Source organism: Cavia porcellus, unplaced genomic scaffold (genome assembly GCF_034190915.1).
Source record: "Cavia porcellus strain 051 isolate PalLab524CR breed Dunkin Hartley unplaced genomic scaffold, mCavPor4.1 scaffold_22, whole genome shotgun sequence".
Lineage (NCBI taxonomy): Eukaryota > Metazoa > Chordata > Mammalia > Rodentia > Caviidae > Cavia > Cavia porcellus.
This window is the reverse complement of record NW_026947505.1, coordinates 5,727,357-5,749,748: the sequence shown is the minus strand read 5'-3', so window position 1 is coordinate 5,749,748 and position 22,392 is coordinate 5,727,357. Positions and strand designations below refer to the sequence as shown.

The 22,392-nt window shown below is 43.6% G+C and overlaps 1 protein-coding gene across 2 annotated transcripts in view; it reads right to left on the bottom strand.

Annotated features, from left to right (window-relative positions):
• Positions 1 to 22,392, bottom strand: part of Arfgef3 (ARFGEF family member 3) — a 135,229-nt gene that overhangs the window by 7,784 nt on the left and 105,053 nt on the right. For both annotated transcript variants that reach the window (XM_063233364.1, XM_003465655.4), the window contains 11 exons: positions 22,019 to 22,163; positions 20,392 to 20,514; positions 18,427 to 18,530; positions 16,629 to 16,773; positions 12,246 to 12,374; positions 9,640 to 9,816; positions 8,093 to 8,207; positions 7,229 to 7,331; positions 6,894 to 7,025; positions 5,503 to 5,624; positions 847 to 2,068 (listed from right to left, as the gene is read on the bottom strand). In XM_063233364.1, the coding sequence (XP_063089434.1) occupies positions 847 to 2,068; positions 5,503 to 5,624; positions 6,894 to 7,025; positions 7,229 to 7,331; positions 8,093 to 8,207; positions 9,640 to 9,816; positions 12,246 to 12,374; positions 16,629 to 16,773; positions 18,427 to 18,530; positions 20,392 to 20,514; positions 22,019 to 22,163 (2,517 nt within the window). The remainder of the gene's footprint in view (positions 1 to 846; positions 2,069 to 5,502; positions 5,625 to 6,893; positions 7,026 to 7,228; positions 7,332 to 8,092; positions 8,208 to 9,639; positions 9,817 to 12,245; positions 12,375 to 16,628; positions 16,774 to 18,426; positions 18,531 to 20,391; positions 20,515 to 22,018; positions 22,164 to 22,392) is intronic.

Genomic DNA, 22,392 nt, shown 5'->3' with positions numbered 1-22,392 from the left:
TTGCTAAGGAATAACTGTACTTCTCAAAATGACTGGATACTTTAAAGATACTTTCAAGGAAAATAAGGCATCTTGCAAGTGTTATGCTAATTCCAAATTCATGTTCATTCTAATAGATTATTGTACAGGTTCACAGAAACACAGTTATATATTGTATTGTACCTGTATTATGTACTATGCATTGTACCTGTGATAGGAACCTATAATTTAACATAGCATTCAGGTTATTTTTAAAGAACTTTCTCTAGATTCATTTTCTGTTTTGTCATCTCTTCTCAAACTAAATGAAACACTATCACTGCGATTTTCCTTTTGAACTTACTATTTTTGATGTACTACTGAACTACAAATACCACCTATGTGATAAACAGGAACACTTCATGCCCCCCCGAAGAAGGAGACTTTTCATGTGCTCAGGATGGATCAAAAAGATTGGCAATGAGAACAACTGGCCAGTTGTTCACGCACAACATAGTATTCCATTTACACAATGCTTCTGCTTCAGAATGATAAATTTCTTCAGTGCTATGTGAAAATGACAAGCCATAAGGACTCAATGTCAGTTCAAATCTATCCATTTTGTAGGCTTTAGTTTCATCTTAAATATCTGGGTTCCTAATTCTCAATAATATGCATTACAACACAGACAAACGGTTTCTGAAGTTATCTGAGGATGAAATTTTAGCTTCACACTGATGGATAAAAGCAGAGCCTATGTTTTAGGCTCGGGTCATAGGAAGGTAGCTTGGTTCACGACCTCCACTGGTTTCTAGCAAACCTGAGCATGCATGCCCTGCAGGAGGCTCACCTCTGGAACCCACCTCCCTCCCGCATCCTCAGAGGTACCTGGATCTGCGCTTCAGCGTCTCTCACCGAGACGCTCAGCGAGCTGCCTGTGGAGCCGGAGCGGGGCCTCTTGTCCTGCCGCAGCAGCTCGGGGCCTGCGCTGAAGGAGTGGCGCATTTGCCCTTGGTCCATCAGGTGCTGGGGTCGCTGCAGCAGTGGGGAGCCCGGCCCTCTGGGCCCCAGGAGCTCTCCCTTCTTGTCCACTTTGACCTCCTTGGGGAAGACGGGCAGGTTGTGCTGCTGCTTCCTCTTTTTGTACTCGGTCATCAGCTTTGAGATGGTCTTGTCGGCGGCCATGGTGTAGATTTTGTTGCCCGCGTGCTCCCACCACTCCTTCTTCCGGCCGGCGTCCTTCCTCTCCACTCTGGGGCTGGGGGGCAGCATCGGCACATCCCCGCTGCCCGCCCGCGGGCCCAGACACTCGCCCGGGGGCTCTCGGGTCTGACTGCGGTCATCCTCGGAAGGTGTGTCTTTCCCGGAGAAGCCACCAGTGGACGGAGTGGACGACTCGGACTGGAAGGAGGGCAGGATGAAGAGCGGGTCGCTCCTGAGGACCGGAGGCTCCTCCGCGCTGCTCTCCAGGTCCAGGTGCATCTGGATGTAGTTGTTGCACAGCTCCATGCACAGCTTGTGCAGCCGCTTGACAAGCCACACCCAGTCCGCATTGCTGATGGGCTGCGCGCTGAGCGAGGGCATCCGCGCCCTCCACTGCCTCTGCTCCTTGCCTCGCGGGGGACTCACCTGGGCTGTCTCCTCAAAGATGTCTTCATCTTCCGACGAGCACTGCTGGGACGAATCTGTGCTTCTTTCGTCATCCTCAAAAAGCACCCTCTTCACCTGCTCGGCAGTGATGGCCTCTTGGTTGGTGAGCACGGCGCACACCAGCGCGTGGAAGTAGATGTTGAAGCTCATGGCAGACTGGCGGTAGAGGTTGGCGGCGCCCCCAATGCCAGACACCTTCTTCAGCAGGCACTTGAGCCCCGGGCTGGTGTCGAACTCCCGAGCTGTCCTGTAGGAGTCCAGCAGCAGGTCAAAGATGACCGCCAGGTTCTGCATGGAGATGTATCTGAGGAAGCCGGCCAGCTTGGCGTCCGGCGTCTGGACTGTCTTCTCCTCTCCAGGAGATGGACCTTTGACGAACTCTTCCAGCAGGATGTCGTAAAGGTTCTGGAGCAGAACCTGGTGCGACAACAGGCTCACCACGATTTCCCTAAAAGAGACGCTTCCAAGCATAACACAGGGCCTGGTTAGTGTCCTTCTGCTATCCTGGTCATTTCACAGTGATGCAGACTTTATCCGTTTCAGAATGGCTGCAACTTACAAGCCACACTGTCTGTATTCCAGTGTGTTTCTTTTAAAAAAAGGCAAGCATCCATTTTAATCATACTTAGCTTCTAGCGCACCTTGGATTTTAAAAAGTGCTGGAATTCTGCTAAGTTAGGCTACTCAATTATCACCAAGCTTTCAGGAAAATAAGCTTCATAAAAAATTTAAAAATAGATACATTATGAGATATGGCACATTTTCTTGCCTAGTTATCAGTAATAAAAGAACAAAAGTAACAAATTCTGAATGCTTTCAGTTTTAAGTAACCTTTTCCCTTCACCAGAAGTGTCCTGAAGTCACATTTGAGGCTGGTGTTGGTAGCAAACCACTTTTCCTGGATTAAAGACGAATGCTTTAGGTATGTTGATGTGAAAACTGAACACTGGGCAGTGTGTGCAAAAGAGAAGCAAACTCTGAGACGTTTTAATGCTGGAGGTTGCAGGTGGGGGCGCAAACCATCGCCAAGATAGGAAAAAACTGACAGTGTAAATTACAGCCTTCTGAAAACACAGGAGACGAGAAAACACTGACTCAAATTCCCAGTGTGCAGGTTCGGCCATGGGGCTCCTGGGATGGCCACTGAGTTTCCCTGGGCTGTCCTTCAGGCCAAGAGAGTGCGAGGAGGACAATACCCCAGGACATCAGGCCAGGGCACCTGGCTGAGGAACATGCACGAGTCACCCATGACAACTTCTTGCCGTGTTACCAAGGGAGACACGACCAGGTCGGGTGGCTTCAGACACACGTGGTGACTCAGCCCTTCTATGTACTAAGAAGACACTTTCAACTTCCAAACATTTTAACCCACCAATGGGGTTTTGGGTTTTGTGCTTTCATGTTATTTTTATTGCTCTTAGAATTTTGTAAAAATACCTCATGTCATTAGACTGCCAACAAATTCCTGTATTTGGATACTCATAAAATTATGGCAACTCCTCTTAAAAGCTTAAAAGATTCAACTGTTAATAACTTTTGCTTTATAAAAATTTTTAAATTCAGGTAAGATAATAAAATTATTAGAAAAAGTACTTTTTACCTAATGAAATTCTTTCACCCCAAACTACATGCTGGCTTGCCTTCTGTGCCGTTGTCACTGAGGGAAAGCACATTATTCTCAACAAAAATGAGTAATAAAGGGATATCAAAGCCAGTAGTCTTTAAAAAAATTAATCACCTAAATACAGTGAGTATAAAAATGCCTATTAAAAGTACTAAGTTTATGATACATATTGATGTATTTTAAAATCTTAGACATTAAAAAAATCTTTCAAACCCTACAAATATTGGTTATTTTTAGGTTATTCTGTGTTTTCCCTGTTTTAGTTACACACTGAATTCAGCAGATTTGCAGTTAGTCCAGCAGCAGAACGCTTCCTTACATGCACCAGGCCTGGTTTTTGTTGAATTCAGTCTATCATTATCACTCCCTTTTTCTACTTTTACTTTGAAAATATTTCAACAAGAAAAATTGGCTGAATAAAAATCAGAAACATAAAAAAAGAACAAGAGGTAGAACAAGAAGTTTGGCTTGGTAGCATAAATCTGTCAGCACTTGAGAAGCTGAGGCAAGAGGATCGCAGGTTCGAGCCCCACCTGGGCAACTTAGTAAGACTCTGTCTCAAAATGAAAAGTTAAAGGTAGGAAAAGAACTGAAATTCCAAACAGACCAGTGTTTAAAGATGTGAGACAACTGTAGAATCTTTGGTTTGTAAAATAGGTTAGAAGTGACCAACACTTAAAAACTATGTGTACTGCATACGCAGCTGAGGGCAGGCGGGATTGGAGGAGCACGTGAGACGGTGGCACAGCTCAGCTTTGGAAACTGCATGGCAGATTCATGGATATTTTAGTTTCGATTCATGCTTCATAACCTTTGAATATTCCATATATTTTCCTGGATGTATCAAATTTGACTTAAAAAGTTATGTGTATTGTCCAAGTGAGCACTTGACTAAAAATTACTACCTGACAGTTCCACTCAGCTGGCAGTATTAATTGAATACTGTTGGATAAGTGTCCCAGGGCCTATGAAATACGACTTTCTTAGCTCATATTGCTGTACAAAGTACTACAGACTGGGTAGCTTATGTGATTGTTTATAGTTCTGGAGGCTGGACGGTTGGACTCTGGTGACAACCAACTTCACCCTGTGTCCTCTCATGGCAGAAACCGGGCATGGGACTCTTGGGTCTCTTCTTTTCATGGCACTCACCCCATGCTTGAGGGCTCCATCCTCATGACCTAATTTCCTCCCAAAGGCTCCATACCTCCTATTACCAGCACGTCAGAAGTTAAGGTTAAGACAGCGAACCAGTCACTCCTGAAGCATCAGCACTACTGCTAGCGCCCCAGAAGTTTAAATGGGGGACCCCAGTCACCACTGACTCGTACTCCAGAAACTACTCTTCAGACAAGATGATATAGGACAGGGAACCCCTGACTTCCGAACATACAAATCGCAAACATTCACAGGTATTCTGTGTAAGATGCGCTTTGTTTGCCTACTAATGAATCCAACTTATAAAGGAGTTTTATTCCAGAACTGTTCATAGGTCTGGGACTTGCTGTATTTAAAAAAAAAAGTTCCTTATGTTCAGGCACAAATCTTTCTGACCCTTGACAATAGTATTACTAATGAAGAAGGTAGTATTTCTCTCTGAAATAATCTAATCTGTGCAATATGTATGATATCAGGTGTGGGACTGTGTCCCCTCAAAATTTATATATTGAAATTGTAAACACTAGGATCATATATATATATATATATATTTTTTTTTTTTTTTTTTTTTTTGAGACAGGGTCTTGCTATGTAGGCCAGCCTGGCTTTGAACTCACTACATAGCCCAGGCTGGCCTCAAACTCATGTTGATACTCCTGCCTCAGTCTCCTGAGTGCTGAGATTATAGGTTCATTGGACAAAGAGTATTTAAGGAGTTAATGAAATAAAAATGGGGTCATTAGGATGAAGCTCAGTCTAGTAAGAAATCTGGACCCAGAAACACACAGAGGAATGACCATGTGAGGACACAGAAAAGAGGACCATGACTAAGCCAAAAAGAAACCTCAGAAGAGGCCCCACTAACCCCTCCAGCTTCAGAGCTGTGAGGAAACACCTTTCCACGGTTTAAGTCACCCACAGCGTGCTGCTGTGCTGCGGTCCCTCAAACCACTGGCTAAATACACAGGACACGTAGGAAACTTGCTTCAGGGTTAACCGTGTCTATGAGAACCTTCGCTACACGACTGCACAAACGTTTTTGATATTCCTGGTCAAAGCGGATGAAAACGAGCTGGAGCTGGGAGTGAATGAACCTTGTAAGCACCACTCACCTCTTCTTGGTGTGGCCATTCGGCTTCTCATCCAGGGGCAGCTCGATGATGAGCTGGCAGGACTGAGCGTGATCAAAGTTGTTTGGAGTCTTCGGGGAGCACTGGGTGTCCAACATGAACACCTGCGGGGCGGGCAGAGGCACCACTCAGGGAGCCACGTCATCTCCCGACTCCCCAGAATTATGCTCACCCACTCCTTACCTGTACAGGGAGGAGGATAATGGTTTCCTACCTCCTGTGTTTGCTGAAAGTAAACTGATAAATGTGCACTGCATGTGCAAACATTGGAGCAGAGTACACAGTGAACGCTGGTGTTGACACTAATAACACTGCTGCTCCTACACAAGGCAATCCATTACGGTCCACATACAAGCACGGACATTTAGTATTAATCAAGAGAAAATAAAAAGGAGCTGTGTTTGCAAAAGATCATCTGATTTTGACATCTGTCTGGCATCGTCTTCCATCCAGTGCAGGAATAAGAAGTTAATTAGGGCTCTGCTGTCAGCACTGTGGATACGGCTACTCCACTAGACAATGGTGGAAGTAACTCCAAACATAGTAACCAAGTGATTCCATTTCTTGTGATTTAAAATACTCTGGAAACTGTAGACTGCTGTAGGGATGGGGGGTCTGTAGGGAAAGGATGAAGGTCTCATTGAGCTTTGTTAAAAATTAACCTAGAATCCTTCAAAGGCAGCTTCTGCCTCTACAGCTATCTTGCAGTTAAGGGAAGAAATCAGGCCCTGGGAAGGCCCCAGGAAGCAGCAGATGTAACATAACAATGCACACTTCCCCCTTAATTTTAAGCTACCTTTCCATAAGGTCCCCCACCCCTCCACCTACAAGGTGCAGGGACAGGTCATATGGCCAGAAGGAGTCCAAGGGGAGGACCAAAGAGCCAGGGAGCCCATCAGACCCCAGGAGCCTACAAAGGGAAAAGGAACCCAAAGCCAAGGTGTATTTCCCTTTCGATTCTCCCAGCTTGTCCAGAATAGCTGCCTGTCACCCTCCTCACTTTCAAATAAACCCTTGTCCTTTATTTTAAACTTGGCTGCTTTAATTCTTACTGGGGGGTGTTTTCTAGCAGTGGCTCGCTGTCCACCCTGAATGGATGTTACACTCCTTTTAAGCAAGTCTCCTTTCAAGAACTGGCAGTTACTATAGAATAAATACAGAAGGAAGAGAGAGAGAGAAATACTGAGAAGTAAAATGATTCCTTGCTCCTCTTCTCCACTGACATGTATTTCAGAAGAGGGTTGCACTGACATCTGCCACCTGTTTTGTGGCAGGATGTGGTGGAAAGGTGGCTTGGTGACCGGCACCTGCAGCAGGGCCTCCCAGCATGCACCTCTGGCTGCTGGGGCCCCACCCCAGAGCACAGCCCTTACCTGCTGGGCCATGGCTCTGATGCGCCAGTACTCCGCCTCGGCGCTTGGGGAGGAGGATGGGGCCGCCACCCGCACCTGGCAGCCTTCCCCGCTGAAGCTCTCTGTGCCGCTGTGGAAGCAGCCCAGCAAGTCCTAGGGAGAAACAGCGGGTGCTGCTCACCAGATGCATTCTAATTCTGGGATGTGGCACTGTCACTATGCATCGGACAAAACACTGAGCCAAGAACTTTCTCATCCCCTGTAGGAAGCAAGCAGTATGCAGATCCTTCACCTGAGGAGCACCAATGCCCAAGGAGGGGGAGATGTGCGTGGGCTCTCTCCTCCCAGCAACCTACCTTCACCGGCTTGAGGGTGGCAGAGAAGGCTTCCTGCAGGGCGCAGCAGGCAAGCCGCCACATTTCCTCCGTGAACACAGGGCCGGCCGTCACCAGCACGTACCTGCCAGGAGAGATGAGAAGTTTGGAGTGCACAGAATGCAGGACCTGGTGGACTCGTGCCCAGTCACAGTCTGTGTCTTCTTATCCCTGCTTATCACTTTAGCTTTCTGTCAGGTGTGGTCCACCGTTCAGATGCTAATGCAGAAATAGCAATGGGCCCGTCACAAATAGCCCAATCCTCACCTTTAGACTTGAATGTGTGACTCTGAATGTTCTGGACTGATTTCTCCATTCGAGCCCCATTTCCCACTGCGCTGCTCCAAATAATATACACAAACAAAACAAAACCCCTTATTGTCATTTGCCATGCTTATCTCCAGGCATTTGCTCGCTTTGTCTTCCCACTTGGGAGGTCCCGCCTGTCCAGGGCTCGCTCACACTCACCGCTCACCGTGGAGTACCCTCCCCAGTGTCACTCCTGCTGCAGCAAAGCCCCTGCTGACCGCCCAGCTCCCATCCCTTCCTGCACTGGTAAGTTCTTCTTCCCCACTGCCATCTTTATGTGACCTCCTCTCTTACATCATCCCGAACTGGGATCTTAGTTTACAACATGTTCCACACCCTGCAGTTCTGTGTAAAATGCCTTATGGAATAAACATTTGCTGACTGGACACTGAAACGAAGACTTACTGGCACACAGTCATCTTTACTTATAAAAAACAAGCCAAAAGGTGGGTTGCTACCACAAAGGATAATTTAATATCCTTGGATTTTATAATGAGATGTCCAGTTGTGTGGAAAGTCAGAAACCCTTTTCCTCACCTAATGCAGGAACAGCCCACTCTGGAGATGGTCTCTGTGGGTTTGGCCACACAGGCCACCAGCAGCTCAAAGAGGTCCTTCAGCATGGTGTTGATCATGCTCTCATACCTGATGTCTAGAGAAAGCAAAATCAAGGTCTCACTTAGCCCTGGTAGGAAGGAATAGGTGGAAATGGCCACCTATAAAAAAAAGTGAAAAGGTCTAGGTGATAAAAGTACATAAATTTCTGGGAAAAAATAGGACATTGAGGAAAATGATGACACCCTCAAAGCCCTTGGGAAAATGTTTGTTGGGTTTGTGCCCAACTGTGGCTGTCTCAACCATAACCACACAGAGCAGGATGAACCATCTGACTTTTGTATGTTGATGTACATTTTCCTCAAAGTCCAGCATAGAATTCACCTACTTAAACAAAATGGAACACACTACACAGCCTGAATGTTAGTACAAAATTTAAATTCTTAAACAGGAAAAATTAACTCATACTTCCAACTGATAGCCAAATTAAATGCTCTTGGAAAACAGAACAGAATCTCTAGTTGGTCCCACCACTTCTTCTTGCTTGTCAGTCTTGTTTCTGACTGCACATCATGCTGCCTAAAGGAAACATGGCTTCTAGAAAGTGTGTTCTGTTTGCCTAATTTAAGGACCGCAGCCACATTCTCTCCCCGGGTCCTTGTGATGCCACAGAAGCAATTTACAAGAGGACCCTCCCGAGTCCTGTGCTGTGTGAAACAGTGACCTGCTGGGGAACACCCCCCTACAGCTACCGCCAGCCCCTGCCTGTGCAGAAGTCTACTCGTTCCTTTCTCCATTAGTGGTCTTGTTTGCAGGGCAAATCTGTCCTCATTACACCTAGAGAGATGGCCCCTTTGCTTTGCTTTGTGAGTCATCCTCCTGGTCGGTGTTCTTTGTCTTCTGTTTATAACTTCTGTGGCTGGCCGCGATGTGTCTCCTGTTCCCAACCGCCAGATTCTCCTGGGGCAGAGCATGATTAAGAATCTGCATTTCATGACTGCAGATCCACTAGTACCAAAACAGACATATTTTCCTGCCTCTCTGTCCTTCTCCAGATGCTGTTTGAGCATCTTCTCCACCCTACACTTCCACACAGTCTTAGCACTTTCTCCTCATCCTTAGCCAGCTTCTTGCCCATAGCTGAAACCTTTTCTAAAACACTACCCCCTTCATTAAGCCTCCTCAGATAAAGCAGGGCTGCAGGATACACCCCCCTTCCCTACTCCACAGCTACAATATTTATTCTTTTTTTTTTAGTTTATTAGGTACTTGACTATCTTAACTGATTTCTATGCCAGACTTCTTATTGGGAATTTTATTTTTAACTATATGTATAGAGTATTCTGATAATTTTGCAGAGGACACATGAGTATCAGTTTGCCCTTTGATAATATCCTACTAGATGGCTGGCCCTGGCTATGTAATCCTATTTTAGTAGTTCCCAGACAATGGTTTTTGCATTAGGTATTCTTGAAGCAATTTTAGCCAATGATGCTGCCCAGAACAACCAGCTCCAGCTCAGTGGCTACCGGAATGCAGGAAGCTCTGGATGTGTTCCACCACCAGTTCGCAAGACAGCCCAATGGCGTGCTTGAAGTTAGCAGAGGCCATGTCCCAGTAGGAATGGTCTTTATGGCTGCGGCGGAGCCACAGGGACATCACAGGAAGGAGAAGGTGAACGACTGCATAGATTCCAAACCCTGGGCCTGAAAAAGAAAGGTCAGTGTCAAGATGGTAATCTCAAGGGGGAAGCTCTTTGACACGGTGTGGCATCAGGGGTCTCTTCCGAAGGACAGCCTCGTTCCTTCAGAAGGTTCAGGGAATAAGAATTTGCCAGTGGTTGGGGAAGGTTGGTGGCATTTTTCTTTATTGTTTCTGCATAATTTTAGTTATATAAGTAATATCTGGACACACTTTTACAAAAAAATAAGGATTGATAAAGCTAAAATATCAATCAACTCCTAGGCCTGCGCTACAAAAACACAGATACATATATACATATAAGAAAACACCCTTTAAAAATGACATATGTAATTGGAACATAATTTACAAATCAATCAACCAATCAGTCAACAGATTGGGTGTTGTGTTGCTTAGACTGGCCCTGAACTTCTGGGATAAGCAATCCTGCCTTAGCCTTCCAGGTAGCTGGGACTGTAAGTGCATACTGTAAAACACTGGCTTCCAGTTTAAGCTACTTTTATTGAAATGAGATCCTATAAACTTGGTTTGGCACGTTGCTCAGCAAATTTAGATATTCTTTAATTGCCACACCCTGCTTCCATTGCATTGTATGCAATAACTTACGTATCCATCCCTTTACTGACAGACATTTAAGATATTTAATGTTTTGCTTGTAGGTAATGCTATAGAGAAAAACATTTGTGCTTCCTTATAGAAGTGTTAATAGATTTAATTCTTACTTTAAGAGTAAGGTTCTTGGGGCTGGGGATTTAGCTCAGCGGCATAAGCGCCTGCCTTGCAACAGGCAGTTGTGAGTTCGATCCCCGGATCCCCGGTACCGATAAAAAGGAAAAAGACAAAAAAAAAAAAAAAAAAAAAAAAGAATAAGGTTCTGTTTTTATAATAAACACAAATTATATGAGAATATGGAGCAGGAAAACCCTTACCCACAGATATAACCACATTTTAATATATATTTCTTTCCAGAAGTTTTTGACTGGGTATGTATATATTTTTAAATCTACAAAATTTCATTTATACAGTTGAGATTGCTCTCTATTGTCTATAAACTTTTAACATAATGCCTTATAAATAATTGTTATCAAATACTATTCATAAACATTAATTTAATTCCTGAAGACTATATTACATAATTTACTTAACTACCTCCCCAGTAGGGTGTTCATAATTTAGTTTTAAAAGTATTCAAGATATTTTAAGAAACACATATACATTTTTATTCATTACTGTTAATTCGTAGATGATAGATTGCTAGAATTATTAGGTTAAATACTCCACGCAGATTTAGTGGCAGAGTCAGATTTAGAAATAGTGGTACATAATTCTACAAAATACTTTTTCTTCAGTGGAAGGTGTCCAATTTTCTAACATGTCAAAGTAGCTACAGTGTTTTTTTTTTTTTTGAAATTATTCCAGTACAAACTTCACTATGGATTTTGAAACACTGTTATCAAGTCACCATAGTGATGAACATGGACACTTCCTCCTCCCTGTGGAACTAACTGGTATTCTATTTAGCATTCTGATTCTGTTAGTAAAAACTAACATTTGTATAAAAAGTTTTATTGGCCTTGGGAAAATTGGGATAAAGAAATACATATGCCAAACTTGGTTAACTCATTGTTCTAGGTAAGTACCAAATTTTTCTCCAACTCTAATCATCCGTGACCTGTATACAAGCAAGATGCCCTGTCATGAGCCTGTCAGTGGCTTTGCAATAGGGAGAAGAAGCATCAAAATGACCCTCAGAATTTGAAGGCATATTTATTTATATTGATAGGCACTGATTGCAGTCATTTCCAGAATATCAGGCCCTGATCTTTGGTGGTCTAGGGCTTATATAGGATAAACAAGCAGGAAGTGCAGAGGCAGAATTACTTGCCAGCTGGGGATTGGTTTACACAATATATATCATAGTGACCAGCTATGCATTACAGTGCCAGCTGTTCTAAGAGGCAGGAACCTCAGCAACTAAGAAACCGAAGTATACTGGCTGGGGGGACCATTTTCTGTTACAGCTCATTTATGTCAATAATAGACCTGGTGAGCCCTGCTGATAGCCTTCTCCCCAGACCATGCTCTGGAAGATCTGGCCAGGGAGGACTGTGACCGTGGAACATGGCAGAGTCAACTGGTGTACGAGACACCAACAGACGGGCCCAGCCTAAGCCTGATTCATGTACGGTGCCAACACTGCCCGGCTACCTGACCGACAACCTCTATAAATGGACTGGTAAGAAGAAACAGGAACAGGGATATATTGTAAACATCCCTCCATCACAGCCATGCAACAAATATTGCCCGAGATCATGAAGGTTTGAGTTAAGTCTAAGAAATAGTGAAAAACAGGTGGGCACTCACAGGAATACTCTCCTGCAAAAAAATGGGTTTGTATAATACTCTCCCCCACATCAGACACAGAAATATTTACCAGGCGTTTTGGTCACATCTCTCAACAGCTCAAAGAGTAAATCCAAGGTCGGCGGCTGGTGCTGACGTGGACAGTTGGACACAGCTGCTGTCAGCTGCTCCAGCAGGGTGATCCAGACTTCTATCAGACCTGGGGACCACAAAGCAGACCTGTGTGTGAGCCAGGCAAACACTGTGAAGGATGGCTGCAAGATCCGATTAGACACTGTGGGGACAGTGCCACGCGTTGCCAGACTGCATGTCACAATGGTGTTAGTGCTCAGGGGGACCCACAAGAGGCCAGATGACAACTGCCATGATCTAGCAAAGTGACAAGGACACACCTGCCGAAAGTCTTTATTCTCTTTAATAACAAAGTGACATGTAAACCGTCTTTTGAGATGAGTGTCAGACTTCTTGGGAGTTAATGATGGAACATGCTTTTAGGTCCATCAGTTTAGTCTTTTTTTGCAGTAAATATGTATAATGAAAAAATCCATGTTAGCCATTTCCATGTGTATGATTGCATGGCATTAATGACATGTATGCTGCTGTACAACGCTCACTTCTATTTCTGAAACTTTCCATCTTCTCGTCTAGAAACTCTGTAACCACTGAGCTGCAGCTTCCCTTCCTCCTCTCACTCCAGCCCCTGGGCTTGACTCTACGTACATTATTTTTAATTTCAGGTATGGCAATAGTGCTGTGATTATGCTTGTTATTGAAGTACTCAGAGACATGCCATTTCAAAATATGCTAAATTGTTATATATTGGCATTCAAGCTTGAATCACTCAAGGATCTGTCATTTCAGATGGAGCACCTGGCCTATTGTTCCCTACATGCAACACTACAAGGATTCTTCTCTCCTTCACCTATGAAGGCAGGAAAACAGCCGTAATCTATGTGCTGGTAAGTGGAACCCTAACACACCTGAATAAGCAACTTGAGAAGAACCTGACACCCTTAGCTCCCACCAGCGTCTGCCCCACTCCATCCCCCTCTTAGCAGTCTCCCTGGAGCCGACGACCCCGGCCCAGAGCTCCACCTGTCCTGCCATTCCTTCACACACCTATTATGTGTTATTTGAGATGGATAAAAGCATAAACCGTGGTCATTTCTTCAGATTTCACTCTTGTGAAGATTTTCATGTGCATATAAATATAATAAAACGTTTATGCTCCTCCCTTCCCTCCCTGGAAAGTAACCAACTTTGAAAACTAGAGATCAAACTAAGCTACATCTCCTGCCCCTTTTTTCCCTCCTCCTTCCCTCCTCTTCCCGCCCTCCTACATTTTTTCTTTCTTTTTTTGACAGGGTATTGCTAAGTCACTAAATTACCCAGGTTTGGTTCAAACTTGCAATTCCTGCCTCAGCCTCAAGTGAAATAAATCAAACTCATATGTATAAATACCGAATAGTTTCCCTAGTGTAAGAAATGATAATACACAAAAGTATGTGGTAATCATGATTCCCAATCATATTGGTTTGAAGCCACATAATGTTTTCACTCATTAACTGCAATGGTTTTAACCTGGGTTGTTTGATTTTAGTATCTATGATAGTACAAATAGCTATTTTGAAGAAAACAACACAACATAAAAGCTAGTGCTGATTAAATATCATCTTGTTTTGAAGTCCCATCAAGCTGTGGTACACCTGTTTCCACTGGTTTTTAACTTGTTGTATCTTACTATATTTCACTATATGCTACAGTATAAACAAAATTCTTTATAGGCAAAGAGATAATAAAGAAACCGTTGTTCGTTTTCTATTAGTTGGTTCTAAATACCCTGTCATTCTTGGATTCTCTTGAATGGCTTCACACTATCTTGATATGCTTGATGTTATAGCATATGAAGTTACACTCAAATAATTCAAGGAAAGAGGCACTATGGCGACTGCTATTATGTTAGATTATCTGGTGGTAAAACACAATGATGCTTGAATGGTTTGGTTCTGCCCTGCACTGTTCTGTTACAATGTCCTCTCTTATCTCAATTTCCTCCCCTTCTTAAAATTAATCTATTTTCTCTCATTCTTTTAATTAAGGGAAAACTAAATTAAAAATAGCAGGACATATTATAGTAAGTTTCTTGGTTTTCCTATTAACCTGATTTGAACCCCAGTATTGCTCTCCCCATCTTGTTCTGATTATTCTATATTCTATTTTGTTTGATAGTATCAAGTTTGGGGGTATAGACAACCACTTTGAAGGCAATAAGATATACTATGATGCCCATTATGGTTTGACTATTATCCTTTTTTTGAAGTCTTGCAAAGTCTTCAGTGTAGGTTTTATTGGTCTTGTTCTGTACTGTTTTGATCAATTCTATTATATCTGATGATATAGACAACTCAGTTTAAAAATAGCAAGAGGCACAATGGTAACCACTTTTGATCACTGGTATTCTATTTTTGCATCATATGCTATGCCCACCCTTCTGTTCTAACTGACTCTGTTTTGCTTAGTTACATTTGGTTTTATTCTCTTCAAAAAAAGTAATAAGAACTGTGGGAGTAATAAAACCCAAAAAGTCTAATTGTTATTGTAAAAAAGAGAGGAAAGGAAGGTGGACTAAGGGATATAACCGCAGGTACGTTCAAGTGTGTAGGATGGAAAACCATATTACTGAGCTTTTGTTGGATCATTGAATGGAACTGTCTCCAATTTCACTGTATGAATGTCTACTTTATATGCTTTAATTTTGTAATTTGGACAACTGTTCCTGGGAAGATAATATGTAACCTATTAACTGGTGATTTCTTACTGTTTATTTTTTCTTGAAATACTGTATTATTTGTACTCTTTTATGGCTTTGTTTTTTTATGTCCTTTCTTTTTTTCTCTTTAAATAAAAAAAAGAGTACTACAATTCCAGATGAGTACAACTACACATATGTGCTTTTCTTATGTTAATTAGCTCTTATGTTAACCAGACTTTTAGATCCAGCCGAAGAACACACAAAAGATTAGGGCAGGAAGCAGAGGTAACCTCTGTCTCCCACATTAATTTTAAAGGACACGTATTTTTATATGTAAGATGCTATAGTGCTTCACGTTTTGCCTTAAACAGATTTAGAAAGAGAGGGGGACAGAATATACACATGATCTGAGATGCTGCATAAACTGACAGTTGAAAGTAAGCCGCATCATTCTGTCCCGTTTCCCACACTCCGCACGTATCTGCCACCCCTGTCCTCTTGCTCAGGGGCTGCTCCGCAGGGCAGGGAAGGTAGGGCGGGCTCACTGGGGCGGGGATTTTTGATTTCCAGTTTTCAAAGCTGATTACTTTCCAGCTAGGTCTTATTTTTGGGGAAACATAGTATTATGTATTTTATGTAGTCTTTCTAGTTTTGAATGTTTGAAATTTCCAGGAAAGGTAAAAAGTAATCCTTTTGCCTTTGGAAGCTAGATGAATACTATCGGAGAATATATCTACACTGAGAATTGTTTATAGTACTCTTCAGTAGTGCTGGGGAATGAACCCAGGGCCTTGTGTATTCTAGGCAAGTGCTCTACCCCTGAACCACATCCCCAGGCCTTGTTTAATTTTTAACACTAACTTAAAACTTTTGCTTTCATTCTTTTCTCTGATCTGTGTTTTGTACATAGTTATATCTTTAAACTCCTTGATGAATTGCTAATGTGGGAAATTTTAGACAGATGCTTGGCTGAACTTTATCAACAAATATACCTCTCCTAGGGAAAGGATAAATTAATGTTTCCTACAAATGGAAACGAAATTGCTCACTTCAATACATAAGCATTTATAACTGTTGTAAAAGAATGTATCACAGATAATCAACACTAGCTTCTGCTTAAAACTGTATGGGTTGGAGCTTTCAAATGCTAAGTAAAAATTATTATCTAAAGACATCCTGAAAATTACTCAAAGCTACTACATTAAACTCTGATTCCTAAGCAATTACAGGGGTTCTAACTTGAAATTCTCTAAAATGATTTTTTCCCCAAGCCTTCAGTTTCACTAGTCTCAGATTCTCTCTTACTGTAATAGCTTGATGTCCCTCATCTGAGTAGTCCTGCAAGAAGTAAATATATGATCCAGTGTTTCCTAAAAGCTATTAAGGACAATTACCAGGCAATTTAGGTACCAATGCACTAATGCAACTTCATTCCAATTTGCTAGACTCAAGATAATTCAGAGTTTGGAAGTATATTTAGTGAACTCTGCACAAGTACATCTAAAAAGCCTGCTTAAAGTACCGGCACTGCTTATAAAGTGATTTTTTGAAAAGTCCATGGCAACTTTAGGTAAACTTGTTATAAAAGAAACAAAAGAAGATGGTTACTTTTATGAACTGTGAGCTACTTAATTTATGCCTTAAACTCCTGGGGCTGTGAACATAGTAAATAACCTGGTTTAACTGAATCAATTAACTCACCAGTGTCGTCATCAAAATCAGCCAGGACCGATTCAATGCCATCCTCGCTGCTAGTGGACTGCTCCTGCAGCCTTCGAGGCAAGCTGGCAAGTCGCCCACTAAGGAATATTGGCTTCAAGGGCATTTTGTAGATCTTGGCCAATAACTAAAAGTAGGGGAGAAAATACTGCAATTATATTATTGGGAAAATCTGCACTCTGGGTGTCAGAGGACAATAAAACTATGTTGTGGTTATTGTTGTTTTTGGTACCGGGGATTGAACTCATGACCCCATGCTTGCCAGGTAGGTGTTGGTGCCACTGAGCTAAATCTCTGGCCTAATAATAAAACTATGTACCAGTTAAGGGGACAGGGAAACTAGAAAAGTTCCTCATGTATGAAAGTTTTAAAGTTAGTTGTTTGTGACTTGAATTTACAAGGTAGCTCCCAAGAGACTCACATCCCACTAAGCAGATGAAACAGCACTCAGTGGAGGCAAAAAGGCTCCGTTTTCAGGATCTTAGCTACAGCTACACGAGTTTTATAGAGTTTCTTAACCCCCGAGGGAATCACACATGTGTTGAGAATTTTTGCTTATAAGGCAAACCTGAGAAGAGTCTGCAGGCAAATGGGTTGTCAGACTCTGGCTTCCCCTCCCCAGTCTCCAAGGAAACAGAGGCAAAAGAGCAAATGAAGAAGTCAGCGGGCAAGATGGGAAAGCGAAGGTCTTGGCAAGGGTTCTTTACCCGCCTCAAAGCTACCGCACCTCCACCTCGGGGGTCCTCACAGCTTCAAGGCATAGAATTACGCCCGCCATGCCCACATTGTTCTAGAAAGCAGGGGAATGTCTGTGAGCAGGACAGCTGGAATTCCTGTCCCTGTGGGCCTTATAAACCACAATCCTTTCATAAAAAAATAAAATTCCCAACACATGACTTGTAGGAAAAATTAAACAGGTATATAAGAAAGAGTGACTGTGGTGAATGGGAACTGCTGGCAGGCAGTTGGTAGGTCCTGCGGCCCCACTCTCTCAGACGGGGACATTTCTGAGATGACCTGGGTGGTGCGGCATGCCAGCCAGGGACTTTGGGACAGAGAGTCCAGGCAACAGGCACAGAAATGGCCCTGGTAGTGTGGGGCATGGGGCAGAAAGCCAGTGTGGCTGGAGGGCCGTGGGTGAGAGGGAAAACCTGAGGTGGAGGGCATCACAAAGCCTGGTGGAGGAAGTCAGGGCTGTCTGTCCTTCCTAAAGTCACGGGACTCAATATCACCATAGGCAGAGAGGCAGATCAAGCCAGCAGAGGCCTGGGACCCAGCACATGAAGGTAACAGAAAGACCTTTGAGAAACACTGTTCCTGACCCCACGAGGCGGAAGCTGGAGGAGGGAGCGCTGTTTCACTTGTTCGGCATTTGAGGCAAATAAGAACACAGCAAATCCAGTACTGGGTCCTGAAAGGGTACTGTTCACACTGGTAAGTGCTGGATTTCTTAGCCAGAGATTAGCTGGACACATCCCGCCCTCCACTTTCCAGAAGCAGCAGGAAGCCTTCCCACGACCTCACAACCCTTCCCCAGCGAGCTCAGGCGAAGACAGAGACAGTGGTACTCTGGGTGTCTCAGTGAGGTGAGAAGCATGAGAGCTCTCTGGGCCACGTGTCCCAGCCTATTTTCACGATTTGTTTTCATGAAAAATGCGCTCTTCAAGTCTAAGTGCTAATCTTCTCAGAAATAGCAGAAAATGACTGTCCTGGGCTTCAGCAAGATACACCTGCTGTGTCCATCAGCATCCTCCAGGCCGAGCGTGGCCGCTCCTCGTACCTGCGAACAGCGCCTGAGGTAGTCCAGCGCGGGCAGGCACAGGTCTGTGGACGTGGCCCCTGGTCCCGGGACGCAGTCTCCAATCTCTTTACAGTCTACCTCCCCTGGGGCCGAGAGGGAGACGGAGACAGAGATAGAGAGAGACAACATCACCTGGCTTTTCTCTTACAACACAGACCTGTTCCTTCATGTAGCATCGATACACTGAATATTAGCCAAAATTAGGAAGAAAGAAAAATGATGCCCAGGACACAACATTGCCAAAAGTCTTCTTGATCACCCTTCTCCCCATGAGCGTGTGCTCAGTTTTCTACCCCAGTCCCTTCACACGCTGGACCATGTTCTTTTGTGTGCAGACCGACATCCTGCAGTTCACTACTCTGGGCCGACTGTTCGGTGGTGTGACTTCTCAGGCTTTGGTGACAGATGATGGGTGAGCTGGTGCGGGGCTGAAATGGAAACTCCTGCCCCTCTGTTTGGAAATGCATAGCACTAAGTGACGATGGTAAATGAGGGAACTCCAGGAAGACTATAAATATCTGGGGACTGGGGACAGCCACTACTTAACTGAACTTGAGTGAATTCATTTTTCTACATATGTGAAGATTTAACATATCTGAAGAAGGGCCTCTCAATTTTTTTATAGGTATAAATAGTTGAGAATTTTAATTTTTCTTCTCATATAATCAATCTATTTCCATACTTTTGATAAACTCATTCTCAACACTGTAATTGTTTCTAATTGTCTATAATTGTGTCAACTAGCACCCTCCCTTGTGGGTAAACAGACATAATTACTAGGCAGTAGTTAAAACTCAGAAGCAATGAGGCATGCTTCTCCTTAAAAAAATGTAGATAAACATGTTTTACATTATAAAAAAGACTTTGCCTGCCTACAGGGTAAACAGTAAGTACCTCAGGTTTTGCAGGTCACGCTGACTATCCTCACAACTTGTTGTGAGACCCTGTTGTTTTAGCACAGTCATGGACAAATGGGCATGGCTGTGTTCCAACAAAACTTTATAAAACTGTCTGGCAGTGGATCAGATTGGATTTGAGAGTCCTAGTTTGCCAGCTCCAGATTTACATTAACATACCTTACGGTATAAAAACAGAGACCAGGTGAAATTCATGTGGAAATTAAATTCATTTTCTATCTTTGATTATAGTAGGTGTTCCAAAATCTGTGTGTATGTGTTGTATGCGGATCTATGAATCTGTGATAATAGCACTCAATGGAGCTGAGTAGAACACAGACAGCGTGGGACATGAATCATTTCCTTATCCAATGTATCCACATTGTATATGCTACTTGCCTGTTACTTAGTAGACATCTGAGGTATTGATCAACATACTACTACTATTGTTTTAGCTTATTGTAATGTTATTATTAATCTTTTACTATGCCTGATTTTTAATTTAAACTTTATTATATAAATTAGTAAGTCCTGGGAGGAGACATTATTAATATTTTCTCAGGAGCTGAGACATCAAGTTTAGGCTAATTGTGTAACACTGAGACGAATAATTTCCTACATAAAGAAATAATAGTTAGAAGCTGGGTGTGGTGGTGCACACCTATAATCCCAGCACTCCAGGAGGCTGAGGCAGGAGCATCATGGTGAGGTCAAGCCCAGCCTGAACTGTATAATGAGACCCTCTCTCAAAAAAAAAAAAAAAATAAATATGATTGCCTTTACGAAGTATTTTAAGATTTAAAAAGCTGGTATAATGGATAGCTTGAAACTACACAGTATTTTATATATACATACATTATAAGATAATTATGAACACAATGAAGAAACATCGACTGGGACAAAGCTGGGCTGCTTTCATAGTAAGCTCTCTGCCCCTGCCTGTATGACTCAGCTCTGTTCATTCATGACCCAGATGTTGCTTGCTCCAGGTGGTGGCGGGGTCCTGTCTCTCCAGTGGTTATGAGATACAAAAGAAGGACTCTCTTACCCAGTCCTTTGACAAACTTCATAAGGCACATGATGTAACTGGTGGCCGCATTAGCAAAGACCTGGATGTTGTCAGTGTTGAGAAATGCTTCAAACACATCGAACACTGGAGCTTGGCCTTTTCCTGGAGGAGGCAGATTGCAGAGTTAGAGAAGAGGTTTGTACCTTTCAGGTTCTTCATATTCCCAGTACTAACCCCTGGAGAAAGGACAGCCCTTTAGACTGCAAGGTGGGTGTGCCTGGGGGCCTATCTTGCTCAGCTTCCCCTGCAGGGAGCTCTGGGAAGGGTATAAAGAAAGCTATGTTATCTGCATGTACGAAAGTGCCACACCGAAAGCCAGTGTTCTGTGTAACTAACATGCACCAGTGCAAATACACATATGGGGGGAAAGTTAGGTGGACAGACGAGGGCAGAGCTGGAGGAATGCAGGCTGCTGTGATGTGTAGTCTATAGGGCAGTGAAACGTGTGCCTCTGGAAATGCTCCTGCACAGAAAACTGTAGCTAGCAGATCCACGGGCAAGGGAAAATCCTGTGTCGCCAACCGGAGAGAGCACACATGAGTGTACTCATCCCTGGGCAGAGAGAGCTCATCCAGAAGGCCTGGGCCTGCTAGCCTCCCCGAAGCTTGCTTGCAAGGTGGCCCTCATTTGTCATCAGTACTTGGCAGGAGGGTCCTTAAGCCCAGAATAGTTAGACAAACCTAATATGCTTGATGCTGAACACCTGCTGTCCTTCGTCCGGGCCTTTGCTGCGTGCCAGCGGAGGGCGCCCTGACCTGCCAGTGTCCTCACTCCCTTGCCACGGCAAATCTTAGCCACGAGCTGTGCAACACACCGGACGAGTGTGAGCAAAACTATATTCTGAGTCCTCGTGAGCTTCTCAGTGTGGGCGGCCTTGGGGACTCCTGACACAACGATCCGGATACTGTACCTGCCTGTACAGCCACTCTGATCCCGACTCCCCTGTGTCAGGAAACTTCTGCTTCTTATTAACATGTGGGAGTAGGATAGGAATCCCTCATCCTAAATGCTGGGGATGAGATGATTTCTAGATTTCCGAGAGTTTTTTTTTTTTAATACTTTTGGGGTATTTGTACAGACGTTAGTGATTGAGCATCCCTTGTCTGAAAATCTGAAATCTGAAATTTTCTGAAATACTCCAAGAGTTTTGAATTTGAGGGCATTTCAGATTTCTTCATTTTCATGGCCTGGGGATATAGCTTAGTGTCACAAGCACCTGCATGGCAAGCGAAAGGTCTAGAGTTTTATTCCTGGTACAAAAAATTCTTAATTTAATTAAAAACTTTAATTAATAAAATTTTAATTGAAAATTTTAATAAATTTTTAATTTAATTTAAAAAATTAAAGTTTTTTTCAGATGCATGACCTATAACACTGTTTACTTTTGGCTTATGGAAGCAAATCTACACCGCAATGCATAGTGAATCAATGGAAACCTCTCAGCCTTTTACCCACCTGTCAGCCAGAGGAGGCTCTTGAGCTACCGGTGGGACGCAGGTCTTTGTTACACATTATTTCCTGCTTATAAAGTGACTGAACGTCTTCCCTCTTGCTCAGTGTGTCTTTTGGTAACATGACACTTGGCATGAAGAATGAACACCCTTACCCATGGAGTAGTCTCCCACGAGGTACTCCTTCATCTCGGACTTGTCCCCGCCGTGCACGGTCTCCAGGGCACTGAACAGGGGCCGCCACCCGGACTGGATCTTCGTGGAACACACTTCCACCAGCTCCCCGATGGATGTCACCACCTGAGACAGAGGGGGTGGCACTCAACAGAAGCAGGAGAATTTCTGGGAAGGGGGAGGTATTTTTCTGGACTCATTTTAAGGAAAGAGAAAAGCCAGAACCTAGGTAGGCTCCTTCCGCAGACTTCAGAATGAGCAGCCAGACTGCAGAATTTGCATTTCACTCATCACTAACATTGCCGAGTTGCTGAGCCGTCTTCACACCCTCAGTAGCCAGTCTGTAAACACTGCT